Source organism: Bos taurus, chromosome 22, assembly GCF_002263795.3.
Source record: "Bos taurus isolate L1 Dominette 01449 registration number 42190680 breed Hereford chromosome 22, ARS-UCD2.0, whole genome shotgun sequence".
Classification (NCBI taxonomy): domain Eukaryota; kingdom Metazoa; phylum Chordata; class Mammalia; order Artiodactyla; family Bovidae; genus Bos; species Bos taurus.
This window is the reverse complement of record NC_037349.1, coordinates 55,809,339-55,824,748: the sequence shown is the minus strand read 5'-3', so window position 1 is coordinate 55,824,748 and position 15,410 is coordinate 55,809,339. Positions and strand designations below refer to the sequence as shown.

General features: G+C 44.1%; 1 protein-coding gene across 3 annotated transcripts in view; it reads left to right on the top strand.

Moving 5' to 3' along the window:
• TAMM41 (TAM41 mitochondrial translocator assembly and maintenance homolog) overlaps positions 1–15,410 on the top strand; it is a 52,423-nt gene that overhangs the window by 22,618 nt on the left and 14,395 nt on the right. For all 3 annotated transcript variants that reach the window (XM_005223059.5, NM_001079774.1, XM_024982645.2), the window contains 1 exon segment: positions 9,842–9,987. In XM_005223059.5, coding sequence (XP_005223116.1) covers positions 9,842–9,987 — 146 coding nt within the window.

Genomic DNA, 15,410 nt, shown 5'->3' with positions numbered 1-15,410 from the left:
AGTGTGCGGGTGAACACAGGCGCTCTGGTCCAGGATCCTCGCTCCTCCCCTTCCCTGTCCTGCAGAGCGCCTGTGTGGCACGTGCCCTTCCTGGCTCACACCGGGGACTATGGTAGGGACTGTAGGGCCGCTTGGGGCTCCTCCCCGTTCCTGGCCATCTTCCTGTGCTTGTGTTTCCTTCTTTGCACTTTCTACCTTCTGAGGTACTGTTTATTTGTTGGGTTTCTTGTCTCTGGTCTTTGTTCCACCTCTAGGATGTGGAAGGCAGACGTATGTTCTTGCGTTGTTCACTCTCCTTTAGTGATTATAGTGGCACCTGACAGATACTAGGTGCTCGGTAAATAGTTAGGGGACGGGTGGGTGGATGGATGGCTGTGGTACTGGTTCCTTCCTGAATCAGTATCGTAAACCTGATGCTTCCTGCACCTATTTGTGTTCTCTAAAGTGTGCAAGAGAAAAATTTATATATGATTCAAATGTATAGCACCAACGCATCAACCATTTATTCTTACCTCATTCTCCTCCATGTGTGAGTTAGTGAAGTGATGATATAGTTTCTGCAGCCACGGAGATATTTTTGAGGATGTATTTTGAATGGTGTGTTAGGCTACCTCCTAGAAATGCTGCCTTAGTCACCTTTGTTGAAATAATAATTTTTTCCACATGCAAAAGAATGAAGTTGGACCCCTAACACACCCTACACAAAATTAACTCAAAATAGATCATGGCTGGGTCTTCCCAGGAGTCACTCAGTTCACTTTAGTCGTTCAGTTGTGTCTGACTCTTTGCGACCCATGAATCGCAGCATGCCAGGCCTCCTTGTCCATCACCAACTCCCGAAGTTCACTCAGACTCACGTCCATCGAGTCAGTGATGCCATCCAGCCATCTCGTCTTCTGTTGTCCCCTTCTCCTCCTGCTCCCAGTCTCTCCCAGCATCAGAATCTTTTCCAATGAGTCAACTCTTCGCATGAGGTGGCCAAAGTACTGGAGTTTCAGCTTTAGCATCATTCCTTCCAAAGAAATCCCAGGGCTGATCTCCTTCAGAATGGACTGGTTGGATCTCCTTGCAGTCCAAGGGACTCTCAAGAGTCTTCTCCAACACCACAGTTCAATAGCATCAATTCTTCGGCGCTCAGCTTTCTTCACAGTCCAACTCTCACATCCATACATGACCACAGGAAAAACCATAGCCTTGACTAGATGGACCTTTGTTGGCAAAGTAATGTCTCTGCTTTTCAATATGCTATCTAGATTGGTCATAACTTTTCTTCCAAGGAGTAAGTATCTTTTAATTTCATGGCTGCAGTCACCATCTGCAGTGATTTTGGAGCCCCAAAAAATAAAGTCTGACACTGTTTCCCCATCTATTTCCCATAAAGTGATGGGACCAGGTTCCATGATCTTTGTTTTCTGAGTGTTGGGCTGTAAGCCAACTTTTTCACTCTACACTTTCATCAAGAGGCTTTTTAGTTCCTCTTCACTTTCTGCCATAAGGGTGGTATCATCTGCATATCTGAGGTTATTGATATTTCTCCCGGCAATCTGGATTCCAGCTTGTGCTTCTTCCAGCCCAGTGTTTCTCATGATGTACTCTGCGTATAAGTTAAATAAGCAGGGTGACAATATACAGCCTTGACGTACTCCTTTTCCTATTTGGAACCACTCTTGTTCCATGTCCAGTTCTAACTGTTGCTTGGGGCCACCCAAGACAGGCGGGTCATGGTAGAGAGGTCTGACAGAATGTGGTCCACTGGAGAAGGGAATGGCAAACCACTTCAGTATTCTTGCCTTGAGAACCCCATGAACAGTATGAAAAGGCAGAATGATAGGATACTGAAAGAGGAACTCCCCAGGTCAGTAGGTGCCCAACATGCTACTGGAAATCAGTGGAGAAATAACTCCAGAAAGAATGAAGGGATGGAGCCAAAGCAAAAACAATACCCAGTTGTGGATGTGACTGGTGATAGAAGCAGGGTCCGATGCTGTAAAGAGCAATATTGCATAGGAACCTGGAATGTCAGGTCCATGAATCAAGGCAAATTGGAAGTGGTCAAACAGGAGATGGCAAGAGTGAACGTCGACATCCTAGGAATCAGCGAACTAAAATGGACTGGAATGGGTGAATTTAACTCAGATGACCATTATATCTACCACTGTGGGCAGGAATCCCTTAGAAGAAATGGAGCAGCCATCATGGTCAACAAAAGAGTCCAAAATGCAGTACTTAGATGCAATCTCAAAAATGACAGAGTAATCTCTGTTCGTTTCCAAGGCAAACGATTCAATATCACAGTAATCCAAGTCTATGCCCCAACCAGTAATGCTGAAGAAGCTGAAGTTGAACAGTTCTATGAAGACCTACAAGACCTTTTCGAACTGACACCAAAAAAAAAGATGTCCTTTTCATTATAGGGGACTGGAATGCAAAAGTAGGAAGTCAAGAAACACCTGGAGTAACAGGCAAATTTGGCCTTGGAATATGGAATGAAGCAGGGAAAAGACTAATAGTTTTGCCAAGAAAATGCACTGGTCATAGCAAAACCCTCTTCCAACAACACAAGAGAAGACTCTATACATGGACATCACCAGATGGTCAACACCGAAATCAGATTGATTATATTCTTTGCAGCTAAAGATGGAGAAGCTCTATACAGTCAGCAAAAACAAGACCAGGAGCTGATTGTGGCTCAGATCATGAACTCCTTATTGCCAAATTCAGACTTAAATTGAAGAAAGTAGGGAAAACCACTAGACCATTCAGGTATGACCTAAATCAAATCCCTTATGATGTGGAAGTGAGAAATAGATTTAAGGGACTAGATCTGATAGATAGAGTGCCTGATGAACTATGGACGGAGGTTTGTGACATTGTACAGGAGACAGGGATCAAGACCATTCCCATGGAAAAGAAATGCAAAAAAGCAAAATGTCTGTCTGAGGAGGCCTTACAAATAGCTTTGAAAAGAAGAGAAGTGTAAAGCAAAGGAGAAAAGGAATAAGCATTTGAATGCAGAGTTCCAAAGAATAACAAGAAGAGATAAGAAAGCCTTCCTCAGCAATCAATGCAAAGAAATAGAGGAAAACAACAGAATGGGAAAGACTAGAGATCTCTTCAATAAAATTAGAGATACCAAAGGAACATTTCATGCAAAGATGGGCTCAATAAAGGACAGAAATGGTATGGACCTAACAGAAGCAGAAGATATTAAGAAGAGGTGGCAGGAATACAGAACTGTACAAAAAAGATCTTCAAGACCAAGATAATCATGATGGTGTGATCACTCACCTAGAGCCAGACATCCTGGAGTGTGAAGTCAAATGGGCCTTAGAAAGCATCACTACAAACAAAGCTAGTGGAGATGATGGAATTCCAATTGAGCTATTTCAGATCCTGAAAGATGATGCTGTGAAAGTGCTGCATGCAATATGCCAGCAAATTTGGAAAACCCAGCAGTGGCCACAGGACTGGAAAAGGTCAGTTTTCATTCCAGTCCCAAAGAAAGGCAGTGCCAAAGAATGCTCAAACTACCACACAATTGCACTCATCTCACACGCTAGTAAAGTAATGCTCAAAATTCTCCAAGCCAGGCTTCAGCAGTACGTGAACCGTGAACTTCCAGGTATTCAAGCTTGTTTTAGAAAAGGCAGAGGAAACAGAGATCAAATTGCCAACATCCGCTGGATCATGAAAAAAGCAAGAGAGTTCCAGAAAAACATATATTTCTGCTTTATTGACTATGCCAAAACCTTTGACTGTGTGGATCACAATAAACTGTGGAGAATTCTAAAAAAGATGGGAATACCAGACCACCTGACCTGCCTCTTGAGAAACCTATATGCAGGTCAGGAAGCAACAGGAGTCACTAGTGGTAAAGAATCCGCCTGCCAGTACAGGAGATGCAAGAAACACAGGTTAGATCCTGGGTTGGGAAAGCCCCCTGGAGCAGGAGATAGCACCACACTCCAGTACTCGTGCCTGGAAGATTTCATGGGCAGAGGAGCCTGACGGACTATAGCCTCTGGGGCTACAAAGAGTCAGACACAACTGAGTGACTGAGCACACACACACAGATCATGGACATAAGAGCTAAAACCATAAGACTTTTAGAAGAGTCAGTTTGAATTATACAGTGTTTTCTTAAATATCTACCGAAAGCAACAAAAGAAGAAGTAGATAAATGGGACTGTATAAAAATTAAAACTTCTATGCTGCAAACAAAACCATCAAGAAAGTGAAAAGACAGCCTATGAAATGAAAAGAAATACTTGCAAATCATTTATCTGATAAGGAACTTGTGTCTGGAATATTTAAAGAATTCTTAGAACACAAAAGACAAGTAACCCAATATAGAAATGGGCAAAGGATTTGTATAGACTATTTTTTGAGAGGAAGTATACAAATAGCAAATAAGCACATGAAAAGGTGCTCAGCAGCATTCTTCATTTCTTTGCAACCCTATGGACTCTTCCATCAATGGAATTCTCCAGGCCAGAATACTGGAGTGGGTAGCCTTTCTCTTCTCCAGGGGATCATCCCAACCCAGGGATCGAATGAACTCAGGTCTCCTGCATTGCAGGTGGATTCTTTACCAGCTGAGCCACAAGGGAAGCCCAAGAATACTGGAGTGGGAGCCCATCCCTTCTCCAGTGGATCTTCCAGACTCAGGAATTGAACTAGGGTCTCCTGCATTGCAGGCAGAATCTTTACCAACTGAGCTACCAGGGAAGCCCACTTTACATACAAATAGCAGATAAGCACATGAAAAGGTGCTCAGCAGCATTAGACCCCAGTTCACACCCAAAGCCTATGATCAAAATACAAATGAGAACAGGTGTTGATGAGGCTGTGAAGAAATTGACCTGCATACATTGCTGAAGGAATGTAAATAACATAGCCACTTTGGAAAAAACAGTTCGGCAGTTCCTCAAAATATTAAAGCAACTATGTGACCTAGCGATTCTACTCCTGGGTATCTACCCAAGACAAATGAAAATATATATCCACACAAAAACTTATGCAAATGTTCAGGGCAGGGTTATTCATAAAAAAAAAAAAAAAGGCCCAAAATGCCTATCAACTGAGAGATGGATATATAAAATGTACATCCACCCAGTGGAATATTATTTAGCCATAAACAGGAATAAGTACTGATAGGTGCTCCAACATGATGAACTTTAAAAACATCATGCTAATCAAGAGACCGTGTATTGTGCAGTTCCACTCATATAAAGTGTTCAGAATAGGAAAATCTATATATAGAGAAAGTGGATTAGTCTGTGTGGGGCTGAGGGTGAAAGCAGGGAAGAAAAGTGACTGCTGGTGGTACAGGGTTTCTTTTAAGGAGGCTGAAATGGTCTAAAGTTAGATGGTTGCATAACCCTGTAAATACAGTAAAAAAAAAAAAAACAAACAAAAAAACCCCACCATAGAATTATGTGCTTTATATAAGAATTATATGGTATGTGAATTATATCTCAAAAAAAAAGAAAAACCTGTTTAAAATGAATATTATGTTGCACATATCAGCTTCCAGTTTGAGCTCCTATTCCTGACCACTCCCACATCACGAGTCCTGGGCACTAACCTGCTCTGAAATGCTGTTTTCATGTCACTTGCTGCTTGAGGCAGAGTCTGTATCTTTGTATGCCCTGAGTCCAGCACAGCTCCCGGCACTTAGAAGCCACCCAGATATTTACTGAACGGAGATGACAGGAGTGTGGCAGTTCGTCTAAGAGGGAAAGTTAGCCTGCCAGTGTCGTAGAAACCCAGGGCTTCCTGCACCCTCTGCCCTGCCCCTCCCATATACACATCATGACAGCAGTACTGTCTGCTCACTGTGGACAGAGCATCCTCTGATACCTTAATCACTGAAACCTAAAGGCAGTCTTGTGAGGTTCGTGTGACTGTTGCAGAGAAGGAAGCTGATTGAGAAAGGTTAAGTAACTCACCCCCAGTCTCCCAGGGATATGGCCAGACCTGAGAGCCGGGCCTTTCCGCTCACACCCTTATGTTCCTAATAAGGTTCCTGACTGCTGGGGACGTGCTGGAATCATGGAGCAGGCCAGCTCCAAATGGACTACAAGCCTCTGAATTTGTCTTACTTCAGGTCAAGGAGAGATTACCCTTTTGTCTAGCCATCGCATTAGACAGGCTGTTCTCTGGCTTGGGTAGTTAAGAGTTAAACTCCCGTAAAATACAAGTCAGCAGTCAGTTTTTCCTCAATCTCTGTATTTTGTTGTGAGCGTATCTGTGGAGGTAAGAAAAATTGATTCTTAGGATCAGATGCTGGTTCATGCTGTGTCCACAATTTTATTCATTTTGTTCTGAAGCAGCGGGTGATAAGCCCATTTGCTTGCTGTTCCCCATGGCTGAGCTGGTTCTGCTCCACAGCAGTGGGAGAAATCCAATTCAGCAGACATTTATGGATCTGCCTTCATGTGCCAGGCAGCAGGTGAGGAGCCGGGGTCACAGGGACGAATACGCTTTGGTCCCTGTTTGCACAAAGTCCTTAATATTTCCCAGCTCCTTTCATCGTGGCCGGCAGTTGTTGTTTGGGGAGGGTTTGGATCGTCTGCCTTTAAATTTTGGTAAAATATAGTCCCTCTCTCAGAAAATTACTGTCTAAAATGTAAGAGCTTTTGTTTGTTAAATGTACAGGAGGTAAGGAGGTGGCATAAATATTTAGATCTCAACAGTGGTGCGCTGATGCTTCAATTCTGAGCCAGCTGTGTGAGACTCAGAGTTAGACGACATTTCATCCCTTCAGGGAGAAGTAGAAAACATTTATAGGCTCTGAATGAAAGCATGAGGGTATATACACAATTCAAAGTCAACCCAGCTGCCTCTCCATTCACATTTGCTGGGACAGCATGTCTGTGCATCTGTGAACTTACTTCAGAATGCTAGAGGTAGTGAGCCAGCATTACAGAAGTGAGGGAAAGGGGGGAAATTACAGGGGAGAATTACAGAGTGAAGTGAAGTTAGCACCTGAAATGTCACTGCCCTGATCCTGGGACGTGGCCGGGCCTTGGGCAGGTTGTTGCTCCTTGTCCTCGTCCGTGAGACTGAGGATAATCAGCACCTTCCTTGTCAGACTTGGCAGCCTTAAATGAGACAGCAGATGCGGAGCACATGCCATTAAGGAGCCCACAGTAAATGTGTCTCTTATTAGAGTAAACATAACCATTTAAAAATAGTCTTTTGTCTTGTTTTTTTACAAAGTTGTTTCCTTTTGGTACTTTTGTGTCCTGGCTTCTCAGCTGCACATTATTCCATGGTCATTTTCCATCTCTGTGTGTGGTTCCGGTAACTCTTAGTGGGTGAGCCCTGGTCCACGGTTGGTGTGGGCGCACCCTGGTCTACGGTTGGTGCGGGTGCGCCCCAGTCCCCGGTCAGTGTGGGTGGTCCGTGGTCAGTGTGGGTGCGCCCTGGTCTGTGGTCGGTGTGGGCGCACCCCAGTTCGTGGTCGGTGTGGGTGCGGCCTGGTCCATGGTCGGTGTGGGTGGTCCATGGTCGGTGTGGGTGGTCCGTGGTCGGTGTGGGTGGTTTGCGGTTGGTGTGGGTGCGCCCCAATCCGTGGTCAGTGTGGGTGCACCCCGATCTGTGGTCGGTGTGGGTGGTCCGTGGTCCCTGGTCATTGTGGGTAGTCCATGGTCTGTGCTTGGTGTGGGTGCACTGTTCCCCTGTTGAGGGACATTTGGTTGCTGCCAGGATTTCAGTGTTGTAAATCGCATATTAAAAAGCAGAGACATTACTTTGCCAACAAAGGTCCGTCTAGTCAAGGCTATGGTTTTTCCTGTGGTCATGTATGGATGTGAGAGTTGGACTGTGAAGAAAGCTGAGCACCAAAGAATTGATGCTTTTGAACTGTGGTGTTAGAGAAGACTCTTGAGAGTCCCTTGGACTGCAAGGAGATCCAACCAGTCCATCCTGAAGGAGATCAGTCCTGGGTGTTCATTGGAAGGACTGATGCTGAAGCTGAAACTCCAATACTTTGGCCACCTCATGCGAAGAGTTGACTCATTGGAAAAGACTCTGATGCTGGGAGGGATTGGAGGCAGGAGGAGAAGGGGACGACAGAGGATGAGATGGCTGGGTGGCATCACCAACTCGAAGGACGTGAGTTTGAGTGAACTCCGGGAGTTGGTGATGGACAGGGAGGCCTGACATGCTGTGATTTGTGGGGTTGCAAGGAGTTGGACACGGCTGAGTGACTGAACTGAACTGAAATTGTGCTTCAGTGAAGAGCTGTGTGTGTGGAGGGTGTTCACTGGCTTCCTGGGAGACCTCAGACCGGTTCCATCGTCCCCGTGTTCCTGTTCCCTTCCTGCCATGTGGGGAGGCGGCAGTGCCCACCTGAGGGGACGGCCGTGTGGGCAGACGAGGTAGGATGATGACCCAGATCCTCAGCAAGCTTCACCTCCTGGCCTCTGTTTGGGTTTGGGGCTTGGGGCTCGCTCTCCAGAGATGAAGCTTTGTCAGTCACAGCTTCCAGAAGGACTATAGCAGTGTACGAGTCAAGAGCATTACGTGAGAGAACCAGTTTCTCTACCCTCTCACTAGCAGTCATCCTCGTGTGTAATTGTGTAAACAAACAGAAAATGCTGTCGTCTGTGTTTGAGCGGCTCGTTAGGGCAGTGAGAGGACAGGACTCACTCGAGCTCACTGCCCTAACCAGTCCCCACCTCATCTCACAGAGGTCAGGTTCCAGAGGCTGTCCATGAATCTTTTCCAAAGCTTGTCTCCACACGGTCCTTTGAAGCTTAAAAATCCAGTGTATTTTATTCTTCACTGAGGTACATACTTACTGTTGGGTATCTGATAATTTTTCCAACAATTATGGCCTGATGTCGGAGCTGCCCTATGGGCCCAGCAGCATGCCCCTTCACTCACCAGGACTCCCTGTCCCAGGGGAGCCCCCTGTATGGGCAGCATGGACCCTTCTGGGGGGCTGCGCTGGCTTCTGGGCTTGCGCATAGGCAGGGCTGGCTTCTGGGCATGCGCATAGGCGAGGCTGCACCCTGGCCCAGGAGCTGCCTGTGGCTGCTGGCCTGCAGGTGGTCCGGACTTGTCCACGGGTGACTGGCTGTAGGGCCTGCGGTGGTTCTGGCCTGCTGGATAGCAGGCTGGTGCTGACGGGCTGGACGGAGGACACCAAGATGGCCCTGACCAGCAGCGGAATAATCATGGGCGGAATGAGCTCCTCAGGAGGGTGGCCATCAGCACCTCTGTCCCCAGGAGGAGGCCTTGTTGCCTCTTGCTTCTCTAGATCAGCAGTTCACCACTTGCAACTTTTTAAAGTTATATCTGCTTTAAAGTTCATCTTACATGTAATCTGTGTCCTTGTCAAATATAATAAGGTTATTTATATTCACAGAGTACCTCAAAAGCCCTCATACAAATGCAGTAGGCAGGGCCAAGCTGAGTGAGCAGCACCAAGGATGAGATAACACACAACCCCCATCTCTGATTGGTCACAGGCAGAGTTTTGTTAACAAGATGAAAGTTTATAAATAGAGAAGCTTGTGCATTGGAAAAACAAGTGCATATTAACTGTCAGGGTGACTTCCTTCTGTACTTCGGTATATTTTAACTGGCTAAAGGGCTTTGTTGTTTGAGAGGCTCTATTTTCCCCAAAACAAGTGCCTGCATTCCTGGGCTGCTGTGTTCGTGTCTTGAAGGTGAAAAAGCCAGTGTTTCGAGTGAGAGATCCTGCCAGGCTGACCTGGTGCACTGTCAGCTGGGGGGCTTTGGTTCACAGGTCATTTGGGGGCCTGCAGTCCACAGGGCAGACTCTGAAGTCGCAGTGCGAAACTGGTTTTGTGCTTATTTTAACCAGGTGACTTTCGGATGGTGGTTGGAGAGGATAAGGCAAAAGTGTTGAATATCGTGAAGCCCAACATGGCCCACTTCCGGGAGCTGTACGGCAGCATTCTGCAGGAGAGCCCCCAGGTGGTGTATAAGGCCCAGCAGGGCAGCCTGGAGGTGAGCGGTCGGTGGGACATCACGGGTCCGTCCTGAGGCAGGAGCCCGTTTAAGGGGAAAAGTCGAGTGCGCAGTATGACCAGTGTGGTAACTATTCACAGAAAGTGCGTTTTGCGTGTAAACGTGTTCTCTGTGTGTTTGAAATAAGGCTAAAAGGTCGCATAAGAAACTAGTGACAGACAGGAGGCTGCCTCCGGAGAAGGGCCAGGGGCTGACATGAGCCGGGTGGGGGCCGGTCTTCACCGTGTGTACCTTTTTGCCATTTGAACTTCTTGCTACATATATTAATTATTAATCAGAAACAAATAGAAGCAAACTCTGAAATTACCTTCTCTTCTCCTCCAAACCCATCTGCCTCCCAGAGGTAGTCTTATTCACAGGTTGGTGTGTTTGCTTCCAGATCTCATTGCATGCGCTTCTGTGTGTATTTGTACATGTATAGACATGTAGGAAGTGGCTTGGTCTTTTTCATTTGGTTTTATTTTACATAAATGTATTCATATATGTTATTCTGAAGCTTGTTTTTCCCCCACTTGTTATATGTATTGTGTCTTGGGACTTTTCTTTTGACATAGCAGACAAAACTTTCTTTCAAGGTAAAAAAATACTAAATTTTTTGAAAATAAAGAAGAGCCCCTCCTTTGAGAAATGTAACTTGGATTTAAGATTTTTTTAACTATAAGATTCATGGTTTTTTTATCTTTAAGATAACACCATTCTACTTTTTTAATGCTCTTTCTTTTCCAACTAATACAAGCAATTAATATCATGTTGAATAACAAATTAATGGTATTTCTAGAACTGAAAGGCAACTTTAAAAACTAGGAATTATTTTGAATGTAACATTGGAGAATACACCATGAATGCCCAGAAAACCCACCACTCAGTTTAACAGATTTTTCCGTGTTTGCTTTAGATTGAGGTTTTTTGTTTTTAATTTTTACTTTTCTCAAAGTGATGCCTGCACACTTTAAAACCCAGGTGATACCCCAAGGTTTTGAACAAAAAACAGCAGTTCTGTGCTGCACAGCTTCCTACTTGTCTGTGCTACTTCCCAGAGCAACTGGTCTCATCTCCTTCACTGATTCTTCTGGTGTTTACTTCCATATTTACAAGTAAAATGACTTGACTGTTATTTATTGATTTTTAAAAAAGTTTTGTACTTTTTTTGTTATCTTTTTATGGAACGTGAGGTTTTTTTACTCTCATGCACTCCATCCACACACACACACTCTTTCATGGTCTATCTCTTTCTCTCCCTGTCTCTCCCCACCACCACTCACCTATGCTCCATATATAGTTATTACATGGGCTTCCCAGATGGTCCATCTGGGAAAATGAATCCATCCACCTGCAATGCAGTAGACCCGAGTTCGAGCCCTGGATCAGGAAGATCCCCTGGAGGAGGGCATGGCAACCCACTCCAGTAGTCTTCCCTGGAGAATCCCATGGACAGAGGAGCCTAGACAGCTATAGTCCATGGAATTGAAAAGAGTTGGACACAACTGAGGTGACTGAGCATGCATGTATAATAATTATTATATAATTTTAAATTAATAGTCAGTATTTACTTTATTAGGACAACTGGCTTTTTTCATTGCTGAGATATACTACTGTGAAATTTAGTTTCCTGTACAACTTTGTTTTTCTTGGAGTTAATCAGTCCATTTGTTCTGACTTTCTTGGTTTTCTCATTGTTGTTGTTCAGTTGCTAAGTCATGTCTGACTCTTTGCGACCCCATGGACTGCAGCACTCCAGGCTTCCCTGCCCTTCACTGTTTGAGCTTCCTTGAATTTACTCAGACTCACATGCCTTGAGTCAGTGATGCCATCCAACCATCTCATCCTCTGCCAACCCCCTTCTCCTCCTGCCCTCAGTCTTTCCCAGCATCAGAGTCTATTCCAATGAGCTGGTTCTTCACATCACATGATGAAAGTATTAAAGCTCTAGCTTCAGCGTCAGTCCTTCCAATGAATATTCAGGACTGATTTCCTTTAGGATGGACTAGTTTGATCTCCTTGCAGTCCAGGGGACTCTCAAGAGTCTTTGCCAGCACCACAGCTTAAAAGCATCAGTTCTTCGGTGCTCAGCCTTCTTTATGGTCAAACTCTCACATCTCTACATGACTACTGAAAAAGCCATAGCTTTGACTAGACGGACCTTTGTCAGCAAAGTAATGTCTCTGCTTTTTAATATGCTGTCTAGGTTTGTCATAGCTTTTCTTCCAAGGAGCAAGCATCTTTTAATCTCATGGCTGCAGTCACCATCTACAGTGATTTTGGAGCCCAAGAAAATAAAGTCTGTCACTGTTTCCATTGTTTCCCTATTTACCAGAAAGTGATGGGATGGGATGCCATGATCTTAGTGTTTTGAATGTTGAATTTTAACCCAGCTTTTTCACTCTCCTCTTTCACTTTCATCAAGAGGCTCTTTAGTTCCTCTTCACTTTCTGCCATAAGGGTGGTGTCATCTGCATATCTGAAGTTATTGATATTTCTCCCAGAAGTCTTGATTCCAGCTTGTATTTCATCCAGCCCAGCGTTTCTCATGATGTACTCTGCATATAAATTAAATAAGCAGGGTGACAATATACAGCCTTGACGTACTCCTTTCCCAATTTTGAACCAATCCGTTGGTCCATGTCTGGTTCTAACTGTTGCTTCTTGACCTGCATACAGATTTCTTAGGAGGCAGGTAAGGTGGTCTGGTATTTCCATCTGTTTAAGAATTTTCTACAGTTTGTTGTGATCCATACAGTCAAAGGCTTTAGTGTAGTCAATGGAGCAGAAGTGGATGTTTTTCTGGAATTCTCTTGCTTTTTCTATGATCCAACAGATGTTGACAATTTGATATCTGGCTCCTCTGCCTTTTCTAAATGCACCTTGAACACCTGGGAGTTCTTGGTTCAGGTACTGTTGAAGCCTCACTTGGAGAATTTTGAACATTACTTTGCTAGCGTGTGAAATGAGTGCAATTGTGCAGTAGTTTGAGCATTCTTTGGCATTGCCTTTCTTTGGGATTGGAATGAAAACCAACCTTTTCCAGTCCTGTGGCCACTTCTGAGTTTTCCAAATTTGCTGGCATATCGAGTGCAGCACTTTACCAGCATCACCTTTTAGGATTTGAAATAGCTCAGCTGGAATTCCATCACCTCCACTAGCTTTGTTTGTTATAATGCGTCCTAAGGCCCACTTGACTTCACATCCAGAAGGTCTGGCTCTAGGTGAGTGACCACACCATGGTCTGGGTTATCTGGGTCATTAAAACCTTTCTTGTACAGTTCTTCCATGTGTTCTTGCCACCTCTTCTTAGTCTCTCTGCTTCTAGTTCCTTACCATTTCTGTCCTTTATTGTGCCCATCTTTGGATGAAATGTTCCCTTGGTATCTCTAATTTTCTTGAAGAGATCTCTAGTCTTTCCCATTCTGTTGTTCTCCTCTATTTCTTTGCATTGATCACTGAGGAAGGCTTTCTTACCTCTCCTTGCTACTCTTTGGAACTATGCATTCAGATGGGTATATCTTTCCCTTTATCTTTTGCCTTTCGCTTCTTTTCTTTTCTCAGCTATTTGTAAGCCCTCCTCAGACAACCATTTTGCTTTGTTGCAGTTATTTTTCTTGGGGATGGTTTTGGTCACCACCTCCTGTACAGTGTTACAGACCTCTGTCCATAGTTCTTCAGGCACTCTGTCTATCAGATCTAGTCCCTTAAATCTATTTCTTACTTTTACTGTATAATCATAAAAGATGATTTAGGTCATACCTGAATGGCCTAGTGATTTTCCCTACTTTCTTCAATTTAAGTCTGAATTTTGCAACAAGGAGCTGATGATGTGGGCCATAGTCAGCTCCAGATCTTGGTTTTGCTGACTGTATAGAGCTTCTTCATCTTTGGCTACAAAGGATATAATCCATCTGACTTCGGTATTGACGGTCTGGTGATGTCCATGTATAGAGTCGTCGTCTTATTTTGTTGGAAGAGGATGTTTGCCATGACCAGTGTGTTCTCTTGACAAAACTCTTTTACCTTTGCCCTGCTTCATTTTGTACTCCAGGGCCAAACTTGCCTGTTCCTGCAGCTATCTCCTGCTTTCTACTTTTGGATTCCAGTCCCCTATGATGGAAAAGACATCTTCTTTTGATGTTGGTTCTAGAAGGTCTTGTATTTTGTACATACCTGTAACTAATTCACCCTCAAACTCTCCTACAGATCTATGAAACATCTTACATTGTAGACAAACACATCAGGTGTTTTCTCTGTTTCTTGCTTTTCCTGGGGACATTCTTCCTGGAGTCCTGAGTCCCCCGTTCCTTTCATGACTGGGTGCTTTCTAGACACGCTGCACAGCTCTTCTCTGGAGCTTTGTTTCATTATCACCTGAGAATTTCTTCCCCTCTCCTTTTGCTAATTTTTGGTTTTCTTGAACTTTTCCTCTTTCACAGTTTATACTTTTAAGTACTAAAATGTGTACTTGTGAAAGAGGTAAATTTTTTGAGATCCTATACATCTGGAAATTCTACCCTTAAACTGATGGATGAGTTTAGGTTAGACATCAGATTCTAGGCTGGAAGTAATTTTCCGTCAGAAGTTTTTTAAGTCATGGCTTTATTTCTTCTAGTTTCTTCTGTTGCACTAGAAAGTCCAACAGGGGCTTCCCTGGTGGTCCCCTGGTTAAAAGTCCACCTTGCAATGCAGAGATTTGACCTACATGGATTTGACCCCTGGTTGGGGAACTAGGGTCCCACATGCTCTGGGGCACAGCCAACATATTAAAAAAAAAAAGAAAGGTCCAACAGTATTCAGATTCCCTATCCTTTGGATGTGATCTTTTATCTCTCTGATACTATTTAGTGTTTTTTCCTTTTTTTCCAGTATTCTTAAATTTCATGATGATTTGCCTTTGCCTTGTGTATGCTTTTTCATCATTGTTGCTATCATTGTGTTTTGCTCGGCCACACCACACATCTTGCGGGATCTTGGTTCCCTGACCAGGGATGGAACCTGTGCCCCCTGCAGTGGAAGTGCACTCACCACTGAGCCTTCAGGAAATTCCCATGGTTTTTTCATATTATTCTGGCACTTTGTGACTCTGTTCTGGAAATGCACGATGCTCAATTCTAGGAAATGATTTTTTCATTTCTGTAATGAAATTCTCTTCTACCATTCCTTCATATCCATTGTCTTCATTTTTTTTCTAGAATTCCTGTTAGTTGTTGGACCTCCTTGTCTGGTTTTTTTCCCCCTCATTCCTGTTTCTTTATTTTTTTTTGTTCTGCTTTCCAGAATAATTTTTTGAATTGATCTTCCAGCAGATCTGTTGAATTTTTATTTTCCTCTGAATGTTCTTTTTTCATATATATATATATCGCATTCTGTTCTTGTTGTATGTCTGCCTTATTTTCCCTCGAAACCTGAAGAGGCCT